The sequence below is a fragment of the Elephas maximus genome, chromosome 8, assembly GCF_024166365.1.
Source record: "Elephas maximus indicus isolate mEleMax1 chromosome 8, mEleMax1 primary haplotype, whole genome shotgun sequence".
Lineage (NCBI taxonomy): Eukaryota > Metazoa > Chordata > Mammalia > Proboscidea > Elephantidae > Elephas > Elephas maximus.
This window is the reverse complement of record NC_064826.1, coordinates 87,535,806-87,558,423: the sequence shown is the minus strand read 5'-3', so window position 1 is coordinate 87,558,423 and position 22,618 is coordinate 87,535,806. Positions and strand designations below refer to the sequence as shown.

The 22,618-nt window shown below is 40.4% G+C and overlaps 1 protein-coding gene across 4 annotated transcripts in view; it reads right to left on the bottom strand.

Annotated features, from left to right (window-relative positions):
• Nucleotides 1-8,987: 8,987 nt before the first annotated feature.
• SNX10 (sorting nexin 10) overlaps nt 8,988-22,618 on the bottom strand; it is a 99,387-nt gene continuing 85,756 nt past the window's right edge. For all 4 annotated transcript variants that reach the window (XM_049894446.1, XM_049894444.1, XM_049894447.1 and 1 more), the window contains 4 exons: nt 19,967-20,067; nt 19,499-19,597; nt 11,304-11,516; nt 8,988-10,853 (listed from right to left, as the gene is read on the bottom strand). In XM_049894446.1, the coding sequence (XP_049750403.1) occupies nt 10,772-10,853; nt 11,304-11,516; nt 19,499-19,597; nt 19,967-20,067 (495 nt within the window). In that variant the 3' untranslated portion in view covers nt 8,988-10,771. The remainder of the gene's footprint in view (nt 10,854-11,303; nt 11,517-19,498; nt 19,598-19,966; nt 20,068-22,618) is intronic.

Below are 22,618 nucleotides of genomic sequence, written 5' to 3'. Positions count from 1 at the left end.
AAATACTAACCTGTCCATATACTTAGAGGTGACAGCTACTTAAATATTTCAGCTTATTCATCAACCATTTATTGAAGAACCATTCTACTACAGAAATCGTTTGCTAGGTACATCAGAAACAAGTTGATAGAAGGAAATATTTCATCAAAAATTTTCATTGGTCTCTTTGATCAATGAGAAGAGTAATCTTGAGCAACACATTCATTTACTGTCATGTAGACCTCACAAATGGGCAGTTATATTACCATTTCAGAGGTATGCCTCCAAAGAGAAATGAGAAACAAGGCACTATAACTTGGAATGTAGAGTACATGGGGGTTCTCAGGACAGTGGAAGTTTCTCAAGTTCAAGGAGACACCCATATTGGAATTACCTACTACCATACTCTAAGCTCTTCTTTTGCCACTTTTGCTGGGTCTGCCTCAGGAAAGGGGCTTCAAGAAGGGCCTAAAAGTCCCTGGGTGGCACAAACAGTGAAGTGTTCAGCTATTAACGGAAAGGCTGGTGATTCAAATTCACCCAGAGGTGCCCCAGAAAAAAGTCCTGGCAATCTACTTCTGAAAAGTCAGCCATTGGCAACCCTATGGAGTGCAGGGAGTCATGGTCGCCTTGAGTCAGAATGTACTTGACAGCAACTGGTAACTGGTGAGCCTTTTGCTTTAACTGATAGCTCCTACCACATGACAGTAATTTACCTTTGACTCTGCGAATGTGCTCTGTATTAAACTGTGGGCTGGTGCTGGGGTGAGGTCAGAGATGAAATGGAGTCCTCCCCTTCCAGTGGGTACTGGACAGACAGAAGGGCAGTCGAGCAATGCAGTGTAGGGGTATGAGTGCTGTCAGAAAGATATGTGGAGATGTGAAGTGGGGAGATCTGCAAAAACACTGAGAAAGGGCCCCCTCACTTGGGGTGGGTGATGGAAGAAGGCATCAAAGCAGAGGAAACATCTAATAAGAGTCAGGAGTAACTAGTAGGAATTAGCCAAGCAAGGTGTTGGGAGGGGGAAAGAAAAAGAGACTTTCAAGTGGAGGGAACGTGCAGTGATTTCATCTGCACCTCATGCCTGCCCTCAAGTTGAACTATCCTTGTGTTGTATGTTGTAAACGAAGAAACAAACTCCAAAAGGTTAAGCAAGTTGCCTCAGGTCACTCATCTTGCAAGCAGTGAAAGTGAGAATTAAATTCAGCACCATACTCCCTGTCTCTCTACAGAACCTGGTCTCTGAAGGGAATCCTTCTCATTTGGTGATGTCCACACGTTCCTTACATCCCTGGCTTCAAGCTGACCAAAGAAGAACAAAATTGTCTCTTAATTATTCTAGACATAATCCAAAGTATTACAGATCCCAACGATGATAGAATTTTAGATTCTCTTCTTGGAATCATTTTAGGAAAGCAGTACACAATACCCCCCTCTTCGAGATTTCACAGTGTATGTTAACACACGAAAGGCACTGAGAAGTCCTGCAGAAAATTAATGTTAAACTGTGGTTAATCCAATGTGCCTGAAATGTATTTTACCATGGAAACTTCCACTCTCTCCACCTTTTTTTTGAGTAACACCTACTACCACAGGAGAGGATTACTCTGTAAGCAAGTACAGGTTTACTTGTGCTTATTAATCTGTAGTGCACAATTGCACATGTGAAATTGTGCACTACAGATAAGTATGTAGCAAAAGTAAGCTCATGCTTATTGGGTGTCATGGATTGAATTGTGTCCCCCCAATGTATCTGTCAACTTGGTTAGGCCTTGATTCCCAGTATTGTGTGGTTGTCCTCCATTTTGTGATTGTAATTTTATTTTAAAGAGGATTAGGATGGGATTGCAACATTCTTACTAAGGTCACATCCCTGATCCAATGTAAAGGGAGTTTTCCTGGGATTTGGCCTACACCATCTTTTATTTTACAAGAGATGAAAGGGAAGGGAAGTGAGCAGAGAGTGGGGGACATCATACTATCAAGAAAGCAGCACTGGGAGCAGAGGGTGTCCTTTGGACCTGGGGCTCCTGCATGGAGAAGCTCCTAGTCCAGGGGAAGATTGATGAAAAGAACCTTCTTCTAGAGCTGGCAGAGAAAGCCTTCCCCTGGAGCTGATGCCCTGGATTTGGACTTGTAGCCTACTAGACTGTGAGAGAATAAATTTCTCTTTGTTAAAGCCATCCACTTGTGGTATTTCTGTTACAGCAGCACTAGATGACTAAGACACTGGGTAATCCGTCCCTGTCAGGGATTGTAAATTTGAAAAGAGGCTTTGATTCTGTAGGGAGGTGCTGTGGGGTTGGGAGAGACGGATGCTAGCCACACCTAGAAGCACAATCTTTGATGTGGTGGGGAAAAAAAGTGAAACCGTAAACTACAGATGATCTGGTAAGCAAGGTAAGGACTGTGCTTACCTTGCTTATTGGATAATCCACCGCTGTTAACTAGCATTCCTCAAAATTAGTGTTCTTGTCCTATATCCTTTGGAACATTCTGTATCCAAGAGCTATGGCTGCTAACCAAAAGGTCAGCAATTTGAATTCACCAGCCACTCTGCTCCTTGGAAACCCTATGGGGCAGTTCTGTTCTCTCTTATAGGGTCGCTATGAGTCGAATCGACTCAACAGCAATGAGTTTGGTTTTTTGGTTTGGTATAAGGAAAAAAAAAAATTTTTTTTTTTTTTTTTTTTAATAAGGAAACTGTGGTTCAGAGAGGTTGGGAGCTGCCCTTGGGTGCATGCTAGGGGCAGATTCAGAACCCACTTCACTAGACTTCATCCAGACCAAAACTCGCTCCAGTAAATCACACTTTAATATGTCCACTCCACAGCTCTAATACAGAAACAGTACACACAGCACATGAGTTGATAACCTTGCAATTGTCAAATTAGGAATCATCACTTTAAAAAGATACAAAGAAATTCTGTATCTCCACTCTAGGTGAGAGCCGAGATCCTGTATACAAACTTGAAGTGTGTTTATATACACTATTAATCGCCCTTGTCATGGTTTATACTGGTTATCTAAGCCTTCCTGATACCAGTTGTTTATCTTCATAGCTTTCCCACTGAAATAATAATATCAGTAACAACTACTAGCTCTCTTTTTGCTCTCAACGTGAAGGATAACATTAATACATTGATGCAAATTTCTAGTGTTTATCTTTATGCATTCATTTAAATGGAACTAAAGCTGAAGAAATCACTCGTTAACAAGATAATCACAAACAAATCGTCGTACCAAAATGCTACATTGATAGATCAAATCCCATTATTACAAACTAAAAAGAAAATGATGTATTTTGGAATTTTGTTGGCATCAAGACAGCAAAAAAGGGAGGGAGGGGAATGAAAATCTTTGTTTTTGCTAAGATTTATATTGTGGCAATACTCGGTATGTTAAAATTTAGGTTGTGTTTGACTGGAAAATTTTGAAAGGCAATATATGTATGAATTAAAAACATATTTCAAGAGCAGTTCAACATTCAACTTTAAAGAGCATTTATGAGTAATAACATTAGGAAAGGCCAACTGGTGGCTTTCTGAAAGTTAAATATTCTGTGTCTGTGCTCTGCGTTTGTTACCAAAGGCTTCTTTATCAGCAGAAAGAGGCAAATGATACCCTGAAATGTTTTAAATGCACAACTTTGCTTATCTTCCTGTATTAATGATCCTTATGGCAGGTGTTATATTAGCTTTATCACATAGCACACCAATAAGGGAAACTTACCGTGAAAGAAGAAGGAAAAAAAAAAAAAAAACCACTTAGCTTAACTTCTGGCACCTTTTTCCAACCTAGTAATTTTCCCGTTGTCAAGTGGGAAAAAAATGAAAGTTAGATTTTTACTGAGTTTTCTTAAAATTCAAAGAAGGTCAACATTTCCAAATGGATGAGTCATTAAACATTATACAGTGTGAAGGGGACACGTAAGTTTTCGACTAGATTCTTATCATGGGAGTTCCGGGTTTTGTGGGGGTCCACTAAGGAGCTCAGACCAGGAGACAGTAAGTGGCTCTCAGAAAGCCCATCTCTCCTTCAGTGCTTTGAATTGCTCATTTATGTATATGACATTACAAGAAATTCCATTTGCCCCTCACAAGCCTTCTATTTCCTTCTTCATACAGTCTCTGTGTGCACATAGTGGAAATTCAAAGGCTCTGTCTTTTAACTTTGACAACAATACCAAACCTGACCCTGAGACCCCTGGACCTTCTTGTTCTCTTAAGGTGCTTGAGAAACCGCATAACTTTATGATTGAAATTAACGTTTTCATTCAACTGCAAATGCTTGAGCTCAGTACACATATTAGCAGAGTGAGCACAAGCCCCTTCGGCTCTTTCTGCCAGGTAATATGCCCCCCCCCTTTTTTTTTTCATTATCCTTTTAATGCAGAGCAGGGCTACTGATTACAAAGAAGCAGTTTGACTCTGGCAATAGGTCTTCTTCACTAATTCTCACTGTCATGGAAATTCCAGCTGCTACAAGAATAAGAGGCTCAATCCATATTTGCCAGCTCTAATATGAAATCTGTCAGAGCCCAAATTAATGAGTTCCAAATTCCTTACATCACGATAACGGGTTAAGACTGGTCAATTAATTACATAAATCCTTCCCGATCCATTGTGCGTTTGTAGCCCAGATTGTGTCTTACATTACTCCATGACACAAGGCCTTTTGGCTCCTGTTGTTCCACAGAAAGGCCCCATTTAAGTGGAGGCTGCCTGCCACCGCAAAATGTTAAATGTCACACGTTAAATTTGCACTTTTCTGTAATTGCTTTTGTTAAAAAAAAAAAAAAATTAAAGCACAGGGCTCCCAGTACACCACTGTACTGGGATCATACTGAATGGACCCCAGAGCAGGAAAGTACCTGTCTTTTACCTCTAACAGTTCACACAGACTTCTCTGTACCAGGTGCCTGATAGGCAGAGGAACCCAGAACATGCATATGTCTGAAAAGAGACCCAGTTTCCCTAAGGTCTGCAGCAGAAGATTGTTTTCTTTAGGGAAGGATTAAAACAGGACTCTTTATATAGCCATGAAACCCTGGTGGGGTAATGGTTAAGAGCTACGGCTGCTAATTCGAATCCACCAGGAGCTCCTTGGAAACTCTGTGAGGCTAGTTGTACTCTGTCCGATAGCGTCGCTATGAGTTGCACTCTACTGGACGGCCATGGGTTTGGGCTTTTGTTTATATAGCCGGTTTTCCTTCACCAGTGAACGTATGAGATAGATAAAACACTGTTGACCTAATCATCTTTTCAGGAACATATTGACAAGTAGTCCGTGTGTGTGCACACATTATACTTGTGTAGGTCTTTTGCCTTCAAAATGATGTTGCTGGTGGCTTTGCTATTTGGATTTGTAACTGGTCCACCACTTACAGATGGTAGAATCACTGAGGTTTAGAATCTCAAAGGACCTCAAAAATCATCCAGGCCAATTCCTTTCCCTTTAAAAAAAAATCAAAACGTCCTTGGAATCGGTAGTTAGGAGAACTAGACCTAGAACGTAGGGCTTCCAAGCCTATCTTCACTCCACTGAATTTCCTTGTGGAGTGGACTTCAGGAGCCCTGGTGGCGCAGTGGCTAAGAGCTGCGGCATCTACCCAAAAGGCTAGCAGTTCGAATCTACCAGCCACTCCTTGGAAACCCTATGGGGCAGTTCCACTCTGTCCTATAGGGTGGCTATAAGTCGGAATCGACTCAAAGGAAAGAATTCAGGCTCTCTGTATTAAATGGAACCAGGGCAGGTTGTGTTTCCTGCATCACGCAGGCAGCTCCAGGGGTTGGCACGATTGCGGGCTTGGGGTTCTGCGAATACGTGAGCCAGCAAGTGATGCCCCTGACCACGGACAAATCTATGTAGGACGTAGGTTCCTTACACTTGGGGGCTCTACCACCAGCCCAAGACGCAGACAACTAGCCAGACTCAAGAAAACGCGTTCCCCGGCAAGCTGCCGTGGCCATGCCAGCCCGGCAGCGCCCCCCTCTGTCTGCCGGGGGCCGTGCACCCGCTATGCGAGCCGGCCGCGCACTTGTTTCCCCAGGCAAAGAACGTAGCTCTGTTTCTGGGGCCCCAGCCTAATGGGGTGGGGGCTGATCTCTCTCTGCTCCCCCATCATTAACCCCTGACTCAGGGTCGTTTCTGGGGAGGCATGCGCTTCTTTCCCAGAGGCCCAGTCCCGCCACTAGGCGCGACTGTCCCCTCCCTCCCCAGTCTGGAGGGGGTAGGTTAATGCGATGGCGTGCCCAACGGACGGCTTTCAGGGTCTTGGGGAGACTAAAAGAAAATGACATGAACTTGTGTAGGCGATGCATATGCAAAAAAAAAAAAAAAATTGGAACGAGCAGGGTTTGCCCCATCCCCGCTGCGCCCCGGGGCGCTCATGGGGACCCTGCAGGTCCCAGCCACACCCAGGCCCCTGCGGCGCGTCGTCGCCATCTCAGGCCGGGCGGCGGGGCGCGGGGGTCGCAGCGCCGCACGAGCATCTGGAGAACAAAGACTCGGGTCTAGCCCTAGTCTGGGAAGCTCCAACGCCGCCGCCGCCGCCGGCGGGGGCGGCTCCAGCCGGGGGACCCTGACCCAGCTGTCCGGAAAACCCACCTGAGCAGCAGGGGTCCCCGGGCCACGTGTGCACACACACCCAGCGGGGCCCTGGATACGATTAAGCCTGAAGGCCCGGAGTGTCATCGGTATTCAAAGCTCCCTCTCACACCAAACCCACCATCCAAGGCCTTCCTGCACTATTATTACTTTATTATATTCCTCAAGCCCAGAGTTGTCGTTTTAACGCTGGAAAGGGGGCTCTCGGAGCCCACATTTGAAGCAGGTGGGGCAGGGGAGAGGGCGCTGCAGGTCTGCGCTGTAAATCGCTGTCTTTTTGTGGTCGTTGTTCCCACTCACTACCCGCCGCCCCCCTCCACTCGGTTTTCTCCGCAGCGCAGTTGCCATGGGTTACCAGGGCGGTTGCCATGGGTTACCGGACGGCGGCCTGCTGGCTCGCTACCTGCCACCCAGTTGCCGCCGCCGCCAGAGCGGCCTGGGCGGGAGGCGGCGGGAGCGCGCGTGTGCGGGACGCGGCGCCGTGGAGTGTGCGCGAGCCGCGGAGGCGCCGCAGCCAACAGGCGGCCGAGAGTGCAGCCGCGGGAGCGCCACCGCCAGTGGGGTGGGGGGCAAAGCTATAAAGAAGGCCCGGAGGTAAGAAACTAGCAAAAACACAGCCACAAGTTATGCCCGGGCTGTGCTTCTAGCAGCAAAGACAAGTGGTGTGGGGTTTTGGATGAATCTACACTTCTCGTCGGGGCAAAAAGGGTATTTTCCTCTTTAGCATAAGCTATTTGCATAGTATCTTTAGACCGGAGTATAAATTCCGAAGAAAACTGTAGCTTAATTTTTTCTCTGTCTTTTTCTCTGTATCTTTTGAAAAGAAGTCTTTGGAATGCTGGAGAAAGAGAAAAGGGTCATTAACTACCAGACTTAGAGCAGCTAAAATAAATTAGTGTCCAATGCACTGTTCAAAACAATGATCTAGAAAAGTTTCCAGCAAGACTGAAGAGCAATTGTGTCTGACTTAAAGGCACAACTGTGACTCGTTTGTAAGATGCATATGGCAAAGAATAGAGCCAAAATCCTTTGTAAATATTTCAAATTTTAAAGAAATTGTTTCTTATTTACATCCTTCTAAATTTTTTTGAACTCCACGCTATTAAAATGTATTAATTTCTTATGACCTTTATTTGCAAAGAAAGTTGTATCTATGCTTTGAATGTCAAATTGCAATAACTTACTTCAGACAGCATTTTGTATTTGAAAATGTGCTTATATGTAACAAAGAAAGGGTCTGTATTCCAAACAAAAACACAAAACTGTTGAAATAAATTGTTTCCTCTGCTGAAAAGATGCTGCATTGTATTCACAGGATACCAACCAAGTAATTTAAATACTAAGAGAAAGACTATTTAGAAGCAGAATAAGCTTTTTGTCTTATTTTTGCCTTAAAATTTTAGAGGCCTTTCCTGAAAACGTTTCTTCCATTACAGCTCAAATACTGAAACCCGTATTTGTACCAGAGTAGCTCAATAATGATGAATCCTTAAGACACCACAAAAAAAAAAAGGAAAAAAAACCCCATGAACTGAGTTCAAAACAATATCCAATTTACTGTTGGATATAACAGTAATTGTAGCTTGAATAAATGAATTTGTTTAAGTTCTTAATAGCCATAAAGGAAATTTTTATTCTTTTGCTTTACTATTGCATATCACTTGTTTGTATTTAATTATTCAGTAAAATGTGAACTAGAATTGAACAGCTCCCCCAAGATATTTAATCTTAGAAGACATAAATGCCTACTGATAAAACAGGTATGTTTTCCTTGGTAGTTTTTTAAATTTTGAAATTTTAGCTACAATTTAAATCACTTTCCTCCAAGTGATACTTTAAAAGAAGCCTAAGTAACAGGTTGTGGACTTCCATGGTTGACACCTTTGGGTTATATGTAAAACCAGTTTTAAAAGAAAACACCAAGTGGCTTTATAGGTGAATAGTCTACCCTTTCAGAGCTAGCCAGGGAGATACAGTTTTGCTGTAGGTAAATCACAAAACATTCAGAATTAGAATTTTTAAATATAAGTCATATTAAAAAAAATCTTTTTGATAAATATCTAGTTACTTCTACAATTATTTTCTTTTTCTAAAGAAAGCTTTATAAAAATATGACAGGGGAAAATAAGAGACTTGAACAAAAGCAAGAAAACCAGTGGGGGCTACAGTTCAGCTAAACCATATCTCAGCTTCAAGAAACCAGTTTTAAGAAGCCAGTGCTTAGATACCAAAACAAAAGGATAAAAGTTCCAATTTTGTATAACCATAGTGAAAAATTAAACCACATTTTCCAAAGTCCTTTATAAAAAAATTCTGATAATCTAAACACCCTGGATTTAGATCTAAGTCAGAAGAAATATATTCTGTTGTATAAAATAAGTGATCCAACAAACTAAGGTTGTTGTTTCCATGTTTAATGTGAAAACAATGATTTAATGATGTTTACGTGCCCAAGTAGTAGGCATTACGTAGTACCAATTCTGACAGCTATGTTACAGCATCGATAAATGACAATTGGTGGCGTAGTACATGCTTTTTTCAAAACTGCCATAAAACAGAAATATTGTGAAATCAAATACATATTGCAAAGAGGGTTTGGGTCATTCTTACAAGCCTGATAGCAAGCTTTCCGTGTTATCAAGATAATAAGAAATTGCTAAATCCACCCCCCCAATCCTCTGTATTCAAATAATCAGTCTCAGGTAATAGGATCCAAGATACATCAAATCAGAATATTTACAAAAGCTTAATAATATTTTAGACCAAACAAAAACAACAAGAAGGAGGAATTATGGAAATCATTCTTACTCTGAATTTAACTTTTGTCTGTTGGTTCTTACTTACAAGCATTTCAAAGACTTTTAGGTAATAGTTAAACTCCTAGTTAAAATAAAATGCATTTTGTAGCAGCCTCTGCGACCCTCCAGTTAGGTCAGATAACATTTAATTAAAGCAACAAGTTATCCCAGTTCCATGAGAAAAACATATTCCAGTTAGTTTCACAGAGATATTGTGAACCATTCAACAAGGAAGAAACTTGGATAGTTATCTCAAGAAAATGCTGCCTCATCTAAAATTTTGAAGTTCAAAGTGGTTTATCTAAGACACTTATCGTTAGGTCGCACATACACAAAAAAGACATTTTATTCAAATTATACCAATCCTCAGGTAGATGCATAAAAAGACTTACAAATGAATTATTAATTCTGAAATTAGTAAGTTAACATCCTTTTCTAAATTACAGGACTATTTACTGGTAAAATTAAATTAATTTTTATAAAATCTTTCTTCTGACTTAAAGATAAGTAACAATTAACCACTACTGATACTGAACGTTACCTAGTGACAAGAAATTGCATATTTAGCCAGAAATAAATCATTAACCTGTAATTCTAATTACATAATGATAATGAAAACAAATGATTCATTTCCAGAAACCGTTTGCTTAAGCTGATTTTGGACAATGAAAATGTATTTCTGAGTCTATATATTGTAAGTATAAGTGAAATTACTAGTACTATTTCTTTTCTTCTCTAAGATGTAAACAGTATTTTAACATGGTCCTATTTGTAAGATATATTTTTCATCTAAATGTGAACGAGAATATTGGAAAGGTTAAACACTCTTACTGTATTTCAACAAAACACCCAAAAGCAAAGTGTTTTCCCAGTGCAGGAGAGGTATCCACAAAATACCAACCACATGTCTGAGAGGGGCTGTGTGCTCTACACCGACACTCTTTCCATCGTGGTTAACGTACTTGCTTTCCAAATGGGTTTATGATGACACTGCCCCGTTGACAGAAGGAGGAACCCTCTATCTTGATTTTAAATGCTATGATCTTTTTTTTTTTTTAACTTATCTTTTAAAATTCAATAAAGCCAACTAGGTTTTTTTCCCAAACATATAAAGCATTTCATTTGAGGGCCGGATCTTGCTTACCAATAATTTTTGCCCATAAAGGGTCAGTATGGCATTCACAGGCTTTTAGCTTTTTACAGCAGCTTAACCAAAATAAGGCAACATAAAAATGCCACTAATAAACAAGCCAACATCTTTAAGAATTTAAATACCTCATATCATGACAGTGAGCTTTAGGTAAGAATATATTATTAGCAAGCTTTCTTCTCTATGACTGGACAGAATTTGCTATGACTGGGATAGTAACATTAGAAGTGTTCTTCAGGACTCCTGGGGAGCAGTGGTGGTTTTACATCCCTGTGAACTGCTGTCATCACTACTGTGTCCAAGCCCAGAGGATGAACTGGAAAAGAAGAGAGGGGGAAAATAATAAAAAGAGGAAATTGGTTTTCACAACACACTCAAAGCCTGAGTAACAGAGGAGAACTTTAATTATCTCCAGTCACAAAGAGAGACAGGAAATTTGGACTTTTAATTAGCCATTTGGAGTGCAGTTGGATATTTTTTTAGCTAGATAATTTAAACGCGAATAATTCAAGTCTGACTAAATGAAAGTCACATAATCAGAATGCAGATAATTGAATTTCTACTGCATTCATTAATTCAGTGTGGAGGTGTGTGTGAAGACTATGATGAGCTGTCACAGCTCAATAAAACCTCAGTCAATTAATTTTTCCATTATCTTAGTATTACATCAACAAAAAAATGAAGTGTGTGTATATATCTATGCACGCATATGGGCACGATGTGTTACATAAATACGTATGTATTAAATCAAAATGCAAGGAAATACCTTTCTGAATCATAATCTATATCGTTTTCTCTTTTTCTTTCTTCCTCTTCTTCAGGGAAACGTCTGTTCATCAGGGCAAACTTGTGAATTGCTTCTTCCACAGAGTATTTAGTCTGCCCAGAAACGCACGCCTCGATGTCTTCCGAATTCAGGTGGCTCTGCAGGAAGAGGTGAAGCCTGCTGTCCGAAAGCAGAAGCGCGTTCTGTAGGACCCTGTGTGACGGAAAAAGGAAAAAATGACAGGGATGGACAGAACTAACAGGGTGGACAGTGATGGGTGGGAGAGAAAAACACAGTAGAAATATACCAGTGAAGTCATTTCTCTACTACGGCAAACTTCACATCATCACGGACTATGCCTATTAAAAGGATGAAAGCATATGTTAACTTTTATTCAATTATTTGGAAATTTAGGTGAGTGAAAACATGAAGCTAATAGTTAAGAACATCTGTTAAAAGAATAACTTCAAGGACATTTCTTCCATTTAACCATCTGTTATGACCATGTGGATTAATTACGGGACTATTTTGCTTATATAGTCATAGAAGTTTTTTCTACTTAAAAAAAATTTTTTCTGCCAACGAGCATGTCAATTCAGTGATCTTTATTGGAGAGGCTGTCATAAAACTTCAAAACTCAGCTACCTGTGGTGCTAAGACTTTTTTTTTTTTAAGCCAATACATTTCTCAGCATGTTTTACATTTTAAAACTTTATGAGTATGCTTATATATGTAAGTACATGTTTACAAGGGCTGAGTTGTGAGATGGCTTTTTTTAGTACCTAAGTTTGACTAGAAATTTCTCCAAAGTCTTCTCAGCTATGCTGTCAAAATGAGCAACCAAATAAAGTTGCTCCCAGCCCATCTTACTATATATATGTGTGTGTGTGTATATAGGAAACCCTGGTGGTGTAGTAGTTAAAGAGTTTGGCTGCTAACCAAAATGTTGGCAGTCTGAATCCACCAGGAGTTTCTTGGAAACCCTATGGGGTGGTTCTACTCTGTCCATAGGGTTGCTGTGAGTTGTAATTGACTCACTTTTTTTCAACGGCAAAGGGTTTGATTTACATATATATAGTAAATATGTATATTTAAAATATGATGATTTTGTGATAAGTACACACTAGGCTTCCCACATTCAAGATCAAAGTTTATAAACATTGTACAGATTTCAACTAGTGCGTCAGAACTACCTCATGTGGAAGATTAAAGAAGAGTACCCTGTAACAAAATCTACACATGTTCAAATTCATGTTATCAGTGAATGTGCTTTTTTTCTGAAATGCCTATCTTAGAATAGGAAATCAAGTGAGAGTACACCCTTACATTTAAATAAAAACTGGTTTTATCTTTTTAGCAAAGGTTTGGATGTATGATAATCTAGTCTCTTTAATAGGCTATTAATGACACAACCCAAGATACTAAGACCAGATATACAGGACAAAACTAGAACACTGAAACCCAAGTATAATTCTGCTTAACATGGGATTTTTCACAGAGAGAACGATGAAATACAGATCATGTATTTCAGACCAAATAAACCTTAGCTTATTTTTTGCATTTTAAAACAAATCATTAGAAAGGTACATTTCTTTCAGGCACTCGTATCAATGTACTTAAAATCCAAGGTTATTAGAATACCACATCCTTTTCTTCAAAATAAAATACAATTATTTCTTCAACTAAGCAAAGGTCAAAAATGCAGAGGACCCAAGCCAAAATCTAGCCGCCGTCCCTTTTGCTTCAAGAGGTTTTTACAAATGCAGTCTGAGAAAAGAGTCTCCATTGGCCTCCTAAAAGGAAAAGTAAAATGTTTGCACTTTTTTAAAAGACAAAACCTCAAGCAAAGCAGCTAAATACATCCTGTCCCTCCATGTCCTCCATCCTGGGTTCTCCCAGAAGATGACCGTTTGTGTCACATGATAAAGATTAATTTACCAAGTACAAATAGTACAGTAGTAAATCCCTTTTACAACTCTTCAAGATTTATTTGCTGCATTTCCAAATGTTTACCACTCTTGTTTTAAACAGTTCAAATTAAGAAAAGAGTTATATAGCAACAACTCATTAATATTAACTTTCGTTCGCTGTGAAGTTTGAGCAGTGCTTCCTGTGTCCTTCCGACAGTGGTTTCCTGCCAGCCATCGGACAAGTAACTGTTCATGGGTTATACTGCTTTGTTTCTGCTGGAAATGTGTTTTATTTCCTTTATAAAATAATGGGTAATCTTTAAAATTGATTTTAGATGGTTTGAGGCATTACACCACAAAAGTAATGAGCACTAATGCCAATGATATTGGACACAAATTCATTTTAGCTTTATTTCATGTCTAAAGCAATTCTACTGAGCCTTGAACTGCTTACGTGCTGTTATTAACTTGCTAGTAACCTAACACATGGGTACGGCAAACAAAAGTGATCAGAGTCCAGGTTGATCGGGACCTCAAGGCTACTGTCCTTTTTCCTGAGCTATAATTCAATTTCCAATTTTACTGTACATTAGACTCATTATTTCCCAGGGCTTTCTTTTCTGCTCAATACTGCCATCTGGAGGACATACAGGTGAAGAGAGGGAGCCAAGTCCACCCAGCTCACAATTCAGACAAGAGAGGGAGATGGTCGGTGAAGGGAACATCTGAACACCCACACTGACCCAGGGTTCAAAAGCAGTGCGCCTGCACTCTGACAGGGATCACAACAGAGCGCCCCGGACAGCACAGGAGAAAAATGTACAACATAATTCAAATTCATGAAAAGAGATCAGACTCAGACTGGTCTGATAGAGACTGGAGGAACCCCTGAGATTACGGCCCCCAGACACTCTGCTAACTCAGAACTGAAACCACTCCTGAAGCCCACTTTTCAGACAAAGATTAGACAGGCCTATGAAATGAACAATAATAGATGTGAGGGACATGCTTCTTAGTTCAATCCTGTATACGGGACCAAGTGGGCAACTCCTGCCCAAAAGCCAGAGGAGAAGGCAGGACGCGACAGGAACTGGACAAATGGACACAGGAAATCCAGGGTGGAAAGGAGAGTGTGGTGTCACATTGTGGGGATTGCAACCGGTGTCACAAAACAATATGTGAATAAATTTCTGAATGAGAAATTGAGCTATAAGCTTTTACCTAAAGCACAATTAAAAAAAAAAACCCGCGTCTGCTCAGCACCTGTTTGCTGTCTTCAATCTCCTCTGTCTTTTCGGCTACATTTATGCCACCATATTCCGTGGATATCAGTCTTAAATAAGCAAAAATAAGTTCTTAAAATGTACTTGTGCTTTTTATTCTGTGGTCATTTCATTTCAAAATTTAAAATGCAAAATTTTGAGAGTGCGTTCCCATTTGGTTTATATACGTCAGAGTGTGGTGACTACCAGCATAATAATATTAAGTCTTTTTTTTTTTCTCTTAGTCACATTTGTGCCACATTTTCCACAAACAAATCTAATACCAGAAAATCAACTTCAAACTTAATAGAAAGAGGATTCTATAAAACAGTCAATAAAATGTTATTTTTAAAGCCTCCATAAACCAAATGCATATGATTTTTAAGCCTTTAAAAAGGGAATGAAAAATAGCCTCTAGAGTTTTAAAGGAATTTCTGAAAAGGTATTTATATTTCTTTCCCTATAAAAACCTTAAACTAAACAAAACAAAATCTGTTTTTCCCCTGAACTGCTGAAAATCTGGTTTTCCTCAACATGATTTTATTAGGTATATTATATATTGGCTTAGTTCAGAAAAACGTATAGCTATGCAAAATCACTTAATCCTAACTGAGGATGTCCTGTGTCTCCTGAACCCAATATAATGATATATATGCACATGTGTGTAATGTGTAGAAGACTGGCAGATGGATGCAGATAAAAGTTTTCCAACTCAGCCTGTTTACCTTTTACCGTGAGAAAAAAAAAATAAACCTACAAATATTCACTGAAGACATTCATGGTCTGTGCTGTGGTGCCCTCTATTGAACACAAAGACATTTAAAAATATATAAATACATACATGTACACACATATATAAAAACCATATATTCATACATATACGTATATACATGTATACGTGTGTGTGCGTGTATACATATATACACATATACACACACACACATAAAGCCCTCTGCCGTCAAGTTGATTCCGACTTATAGCAACCCCATAAGACAGAGCAGAACTGCCCCGTGGGGTTTCCAAGGCTGTAAATCTTTATGGAAGCAGATTGCCACATCCTTCTCCAGAGGAGTGGCTGGTGGATTCGAACTAACAACCTTTCAGTTAGCAGCTGAGTACTTTAATCACTGTGCCACCAGGGCTCATATAAACAAACAAAAAAAAACCTGTTGCTGTTGAGTCGGTTCCTACTCATAGCGACCCCATAGAACAAAGCAGAACTGCCCCACAGGGTTTCCAAGAAGTGGCTGGTGGATTTAAACTGCCGACCTTTTTGGTTGGCAGCCGAGCTCTTAACCACTGTGCCACCAGGCTCCTTAACAGTTCTGCTACTTATAAATTTGCCAGTTTATTTATAATGTAGTACCTCCACCTTTTCTATTATTTCCTTATTTATAAAATTGAGATAATAATACCCAACTCCCAAGATTGTTATAAGTACTGAGATTAAACGTAAAATGCCAAGCTGGTAGCAAGCGTTCAATAAATGGCATAAATTATTCTTACTTGGCACTTAGTCAAAGAAACAATTTTCTAATTCTTCTATGAAGAACTGCCTGGATATGTACTTTGTTATTAAGTATGTATTATTAAACAAATGACTTTAAAATGAAAACACATTTGCATATTTATATTATACACACACACATATGCACAGAGATAGCAGTACTTTGGTTTCAAAGGGTTTGACCATATAGTGCTTTTGGTTTACAACTTCAAAACTTACATAAAAATCAAATTTTAAACATGCATGCTAGACCCCTATAACTCAAGCATATTTCCTCTTCTAACATCATGGTAGCTTCCGTTGCATGTTCCCAAGTGCTCTACAAACAAGCAAGATGAGGCTGTTGATGAGGTGACCCTACTTAATGCGCAGCCAATTGGACTTCAGGGACGGCAGGCAGAGGTCAGCACCACAGCGCCCCAGTTGCAGATCACATCCAGTTTCTCAAGATGAAATGGGGAGGGGGGCGCGGTGGCGGCAGTGGGGAACACCAGGGGCAGAGGCATGGAACTGGACAAAGAATAGGAGAGCTATGCACCAGGATCTGAAGGGCACAGGAAGGAGGGGAGAACTAGGAGGGGCGCAGTGTTCAGGTCGGGTCTGAATCCAAGCATGTAGTATTAGACTCCTTGTTTCCTTCATATTCAAACCACATAGAAAAACCAGCTTTCATTTTTTTATATAAAACTCATTAGCTTGGAGACAAATGGTCACATAACACAGTGGAACAAATAACATCACAAGAGAACCCAGTGTCCCATGATTTGGCCTCCAGAGGATAAATTAGAAACCAATTGTAATCATAAAAAAAAAAAAAATTTTTTTTGCTATCTAATCAATTCCAACTCATGGCGACCGCATGTGTTTCAGAGTAGAGCTGTGCTCCATAGGGTTTTGAATGGCTATAAACCTATGGAAAAAAGTCGCTGGGTGAGACAAATGGTTTGCTCTTAGCTACTAACGTAAAAGTTGGTGATTCAAACCTACCCAGCAGCACCATGGGAGAAAGGCCTGGCAATCTGCTTCCATAAAGATTACAGCAAAGAAACCAAACAGAGCAGTGCTACTCTGTAACACATGGGGTTGCCACTGAGTCAGTATTAACCCAAGCCTTTCTTCTATGGAGCAGTTAGCAGTGGTTTTCGCTACCAGTAACCCCAGTACTAGGATGGAAGCTTCAAGAGGACAAGGATTTGTGTCTTATAGTCCCCAAACCTTGCCCAGAGCAATCACTTAATAAATATTGGTTGAATGAATGACAACTGCATGGCTTTCAGAGTCCTTTCTGAGCTATCATTTAAACAACTCAGTGACCCAGTGAGGTTGGCAGTGCATGTGTTACATGATCCTATTCTTTATAAAAAACCAAGGTCCAGCGGAATTAAGTGATTTTTTCCATGGTCATGTAGCTAGAAAAAAATCAGGAGCCAAGATTCATGGGGGACCTGGAAGGCCATTTTCTACTATGACATTTGCATCAGATACAACCAGCAAGTAGCTGAAATGTATCGTGGGCAAAAACAACCTAGTACAACATAACCCGACTGCAGCTGAGACACACTGGGCCATTAATTTTGGTAGATCAGCTGTGGAAGAAAGGGTTGTGTTCAAAACAATGAAGTGATTCCTGGTCAAAAACACATGGCCTGCACTTTACTAGCAACATAAACACAGAGACACATGCTGTCCTCTGACCTCAACTAAGGAGACATTTACTCTACAAAAGACAAGCAGCTCCCCAATGCTGACAGGGACTGCAGGATTCGGCCGCCCCCTGCCCAGTCCTCACTGGTGATGGCCAGTCTGCAGCATCCCTGGGGAAGCACCTGGAGTGAGGGGCCGCTCTGCAAACCTGAGCTGCAGAGACATTTTAAGGGAGAGGCCATCAGCCACCTGGACCTCATGCAGACAACAATTAAAATTAGAGCTGTCCCCAAAGGGAAGGGCAGAAACAACCTGACCGGATCTTTGTTCTGTCATGCCTGTGATACCCAAAAGAATCCAAGCCAAACCAAACTCACTGCCGTCGAGTCGATTCCGACTCACAGCGACCCTATAAGACAGAGTAGAACTGCCCCATAGAGTTTCCAAGGAGCGCCTGGCGGATTTGAAAAGCCGACCTCTTGGTTAGCGGCCGTAGCACTTAACCACTACGCCACCAGGGTTTCCACCCAAAAGAATACCACTGCCATATTTTCCGAGGGCTGGCTCAGCCACTGTTTCACTGTAATCAGTTCTTCTGGTCGCTTCTCCTCTTTTTTGTTCTTCTGCCTTCTTTTCCTTTCCCCATCCTCCCACAATTTATAATCTTGGATTATTTCTGTACGTCTCCATGACCCCTTCAAAGGAAAGGCACTATGTCAATCTAATAGCAATAAATATTAATATTCATGTGCATACTTAATATCCAAGTCCTTTCTGAGTGAGCCATATGGGGAGAAGGCAGTGTATTATTTCAGGCTAGCTCCAAGGTACAATTTCGTGAACTCAAAGGAGATTACTTCAGATTCTGAAAAACAAAGAGGGTTCAGGAGACTGGGGCCTGTCACCAACTAGCAGTGACTCAGCCCACTTCCTCATCTATAAAATAGGATGTTAGAAAAATTAGCTGAAAACGGTTCCATTTCTAAGTGTATTAAAATACTTCTAACAGCCAACACTTAATGCACATTATATGCCAGGCACTGTTGTGAGTGACTTACATACATTCACTCATTTAATCTTCTCAACAACCTAATGAAGTTGGTACTATTATTAACTCCATTTTACAGACAAGAGAAATACAGGCACAGAGGAGGTAAAGGACTTGCCCAAAACCCCAGCAAGTAAGTGGCAGAGCCAGGATTTGAACCCAGGCAGTCTGGCCTCAGAGTCTGCATGGAAACCACGGTGATGTACTACTTCCCATGGGATAAGTATTCTAGAATTCCAAAGAGTGGAATAAAAGGGAGATGATAGCAGTTATGAATTCAAATAGCTTTAACTGCAGTAGCCACCATCACAGAATACTCCAGAGTTAATAACCCACCGAGAAGACTATTCGAATGCCAGTAACTACTCCCTTATAAGCACTCCCTACAAACAGTAGAGTTAAACCATTAACTTAGAGCAGCCCACTGTAGAGCTGATTTTGGTCTGTCAATGGTAAACGTTGTAAATAAAGACCGTATCTAAGAAGTGCCTTTCTAACTAGGCACATTTGTTTCCCGGCAAATTTCACTTTTGTCAGATAAACTCCCAAGTAATTTGGAACTGTTTTACAACTTATGGGACTGTATATTTATTATGTGACTCAATAACATTGCTTTCTTTCTGGGCTTGGTCCTAGATATGTGCCATATGATATAAGCCACAAGATGGTGCTCTAATATAGGAAATGAACTGAGTGTCTCCCTAGAGCAATTATTAGCAATGCAAACACAGTAACAGTCTCCCCCACGTGATCATGACACCAAAATCTTGCAGAGTGCTTTGTTCACATCTGTGACCCGACCACAAGAATTTCGGTACACTTACTTTCTGAGGAAATCTTCCAAACCCTGGCGACGCTGATCTACATGTTGGCGATTGTTCATGTTGAAAAATAGGTTTTTAGATGGAAGCTCTGGCAGTTGCCTTTATAAGAAAGAGGAAAAAAAAATTTTTTTTTTTACTGATCAAATCAGGGCGGTTTGGTTACAGTGAGGCAAATTATGCTTGATAATAATTATCGGACAACTATTAATAAAGGTACGAGGATATCAATTAAGGAGAAGCCTATCTTTTAACATTTCTGAAGCCCTTCACAGTCCGCGTCCATAAAAGCTGGTGGACTTCAAATGATCAATTTTAAATTCAGATGCGGTAACCACAACACTAACTAAAGCTATATACTGTAATCAGGAAGAAAGCCTACAAAGCCCTTCACGCCTTATCTTAATGCGTACGAATTTTTCGTTATTGAATATAATGATGTCTCCACAATACACCTTTTAAGTCACTTACACCAGCAATGCATTGCTTTGGAGCCTCTGCCTCAGCCACACAAATTCTCTGTATCTTCTCCGAACACAGGATGTTTTCATTGTAAAACACATGCTATTGGTCTGTTGAGAGAAATGGAAAAATAAATACCAGCCTCATCTGAGGGAAAAATGCTTTTCTTATATCTACAGTACGCTATATTAAAAAAAAAAAAAAAGTTGCCGTGGAGTTGACCCCACGTGGCTCAGAGGAGAACTGTGCTCTGTAGGGTTTTCAATAGCTATTTTTTTAGAAGTAGATTACCAGGACTTTCTTCCAAGGCACCTCTGGGTGGACTCAAACTGCCAACCTGCCAACCTTGGGGTTAGCAGGGGAGCATGTTAACCATTTGTGCTATCCAGGGACTCCTATAACTTACTATATGCTTCAATATTCATTTTAAATAGGAGTTAAACAACCAAAAGTGTATTTACATTCATTCCAGTACTCTCAAATCTTGCCTTTAACCCACCCATACGACCGTCCTGAAGACAGCTGGGATGACATCCATGAGCAGGTGGTATCCTGGGGTGAGTTCTAATCTGGCCACTGCCTAAACCGTGGAACAGCTTCCTGCTTACCTAGCTTAGCACTTGCTTTCAAGAACAGGTTGTCAAAAACAAATTCTAGAGTATTAATGACTGATGAGAGCTCAGAGTCATTTGAGGATAAGGGACACCTTCTCATGGTCCTTGACATGACATCACAGAAGCGTCCCCTCCGGATTATCACAGAAATCCTGAAGTTAAGAAAGGAACATTTCTCTTCTCTACTAGACATGACGGGAGTATGGTCCAAGTTAGAAGCCTGTGGTGCCCCGGGAGGAAGGTCGGCCTGGAGGAAAGCAGCCCCTAATTACAGCCCAGGCTCTGCTACAGGGCAAGTCGCTGAAGTCCCCTTTCCTGAGTGGTAAAATGGGAATAAAATAGGACATACCTATTTCATAGAGTGATTGTGAGGACTGATAATAAGCACCTGATAAATGTTGTCCATTAATGTCATTAGTTACTAAATGCTGGTTTCCTTCCAGCTGCCCTAAGGCAGACTTGTAAAAAGCCACCTACAGAGTCCTTGTCCTAAGCTAAACCACAGTGTTTCTCCTTTGGGTAAACATAAGACTGACAAATATGTGTGCTTCTCCTCTGGCTAAAACACAAGACTGGCAAATATTTGTCTACTCGTTTAAAAAAGTATCTCTATTCTCTATATTTATTTCAAAATTCTATTTCACAATCTTTACGCTGCTGAATGAGAAACAATTTTTGTGTGTGTGTCCCTCCATTTGTATGATTTCAAAATTGTTATTATTCTACTGGCAGTTGTTTTCTCCTTGGAAATCTAAGCAATTATGTGCATTAATTCTCTAACTGTTCACATAAAAATGTATAGTGCAGTTCCTTATATTCTGGGTATAAAGTTCAGAAAAGCTCAGGATGCAGTGAGGTTGACAGACTTGTCCCAAAGTAGCCATTAGTCCAAATCCCATTATCTTGGGTGATACGGCAGCAAAGCATACAGGATGGAGCTTGCTGCACAACAACAGTCTGTGGGTGGGGTCCAAAGCACACCAGAGCCTCCCTCTAATGTGTTCCTTGGGGACTGAGCCGGCAGGCTGTGTTACACCAGAATTAGTGCCCTAACGAGGCTGGGGAGGGTCTCCTCTCAGCTGTCTCTCCCCAAAGAATACCAGGCCAGTGCAGGGACTCCTGTTTCCTCGGTTACTCCCTTTAATTCTCTGTTTAGAATCACCGTGAATGTCAGTAACTGGAGATCCACCTGGCACCTACCTATATCAGCGTCTGTAAATCTTTCATTTGCAGAACAAGTTCAGAACAGTTATATATGATAGGCTATCTGGCTTTAGTTTAAAATTCCAAGTAATTGTTAAGATTTCTGAATTGCCTGATATCATTTCCCTTGAGGTTAACTTAAAACAGGTTAAACACCAGCGTCTCTATCTTCACAGCTCCATGGGTATAATCCAGGAGAGGCAGGCTAGACCTGTCCAGCCCAGCCACCTACTTTTCATCGTACAACGACAAGCAGAAGGCTCTTCCAGGGCAGAGTATACTGAAATCGCTAACTGATTAAGTTCCTCTAAATTTATTTGCTTGTTTCTGCTACCCATCAAGCCAAGATTTATTCACTGTCATTTATTCATTGTCAATTTATTAGCATTTCAGACAAACACCAGAACACCATCAAACAATATGCGCTGAACCAATCATTTTTGGCTTGAGATGAAGATTTCTGAATGCACTTCATGCCATTTATATAGTAGAAAAGAATCTATACTTTCATTAACTCCCTTAAAAATAATTAAATTTCATGCCTACCATAAAGTATATGATAAAGGCTGACATTTTTTTTTAAAGAAAGTTAAGAGGTAATTTAAAATTTTCATTTTAAATATGCATTTAAAATGCTTATTTTTATGTACTCATGTTATACCTTTCCACACAGAATGCATCTTGGTGTGAGTTTATAAGTAAAACCAAAACCAAATCAAAATACACAGCATACTCTAGCAATGGTCAACAACACAAGCAACAAAAAAGCAGCTCTGAGATTCTACTTTGCTTATTTTCTCAGTTGGGGAACCTTGAAAAGAAAAAAGAAAAAAAAAAAAAAAAG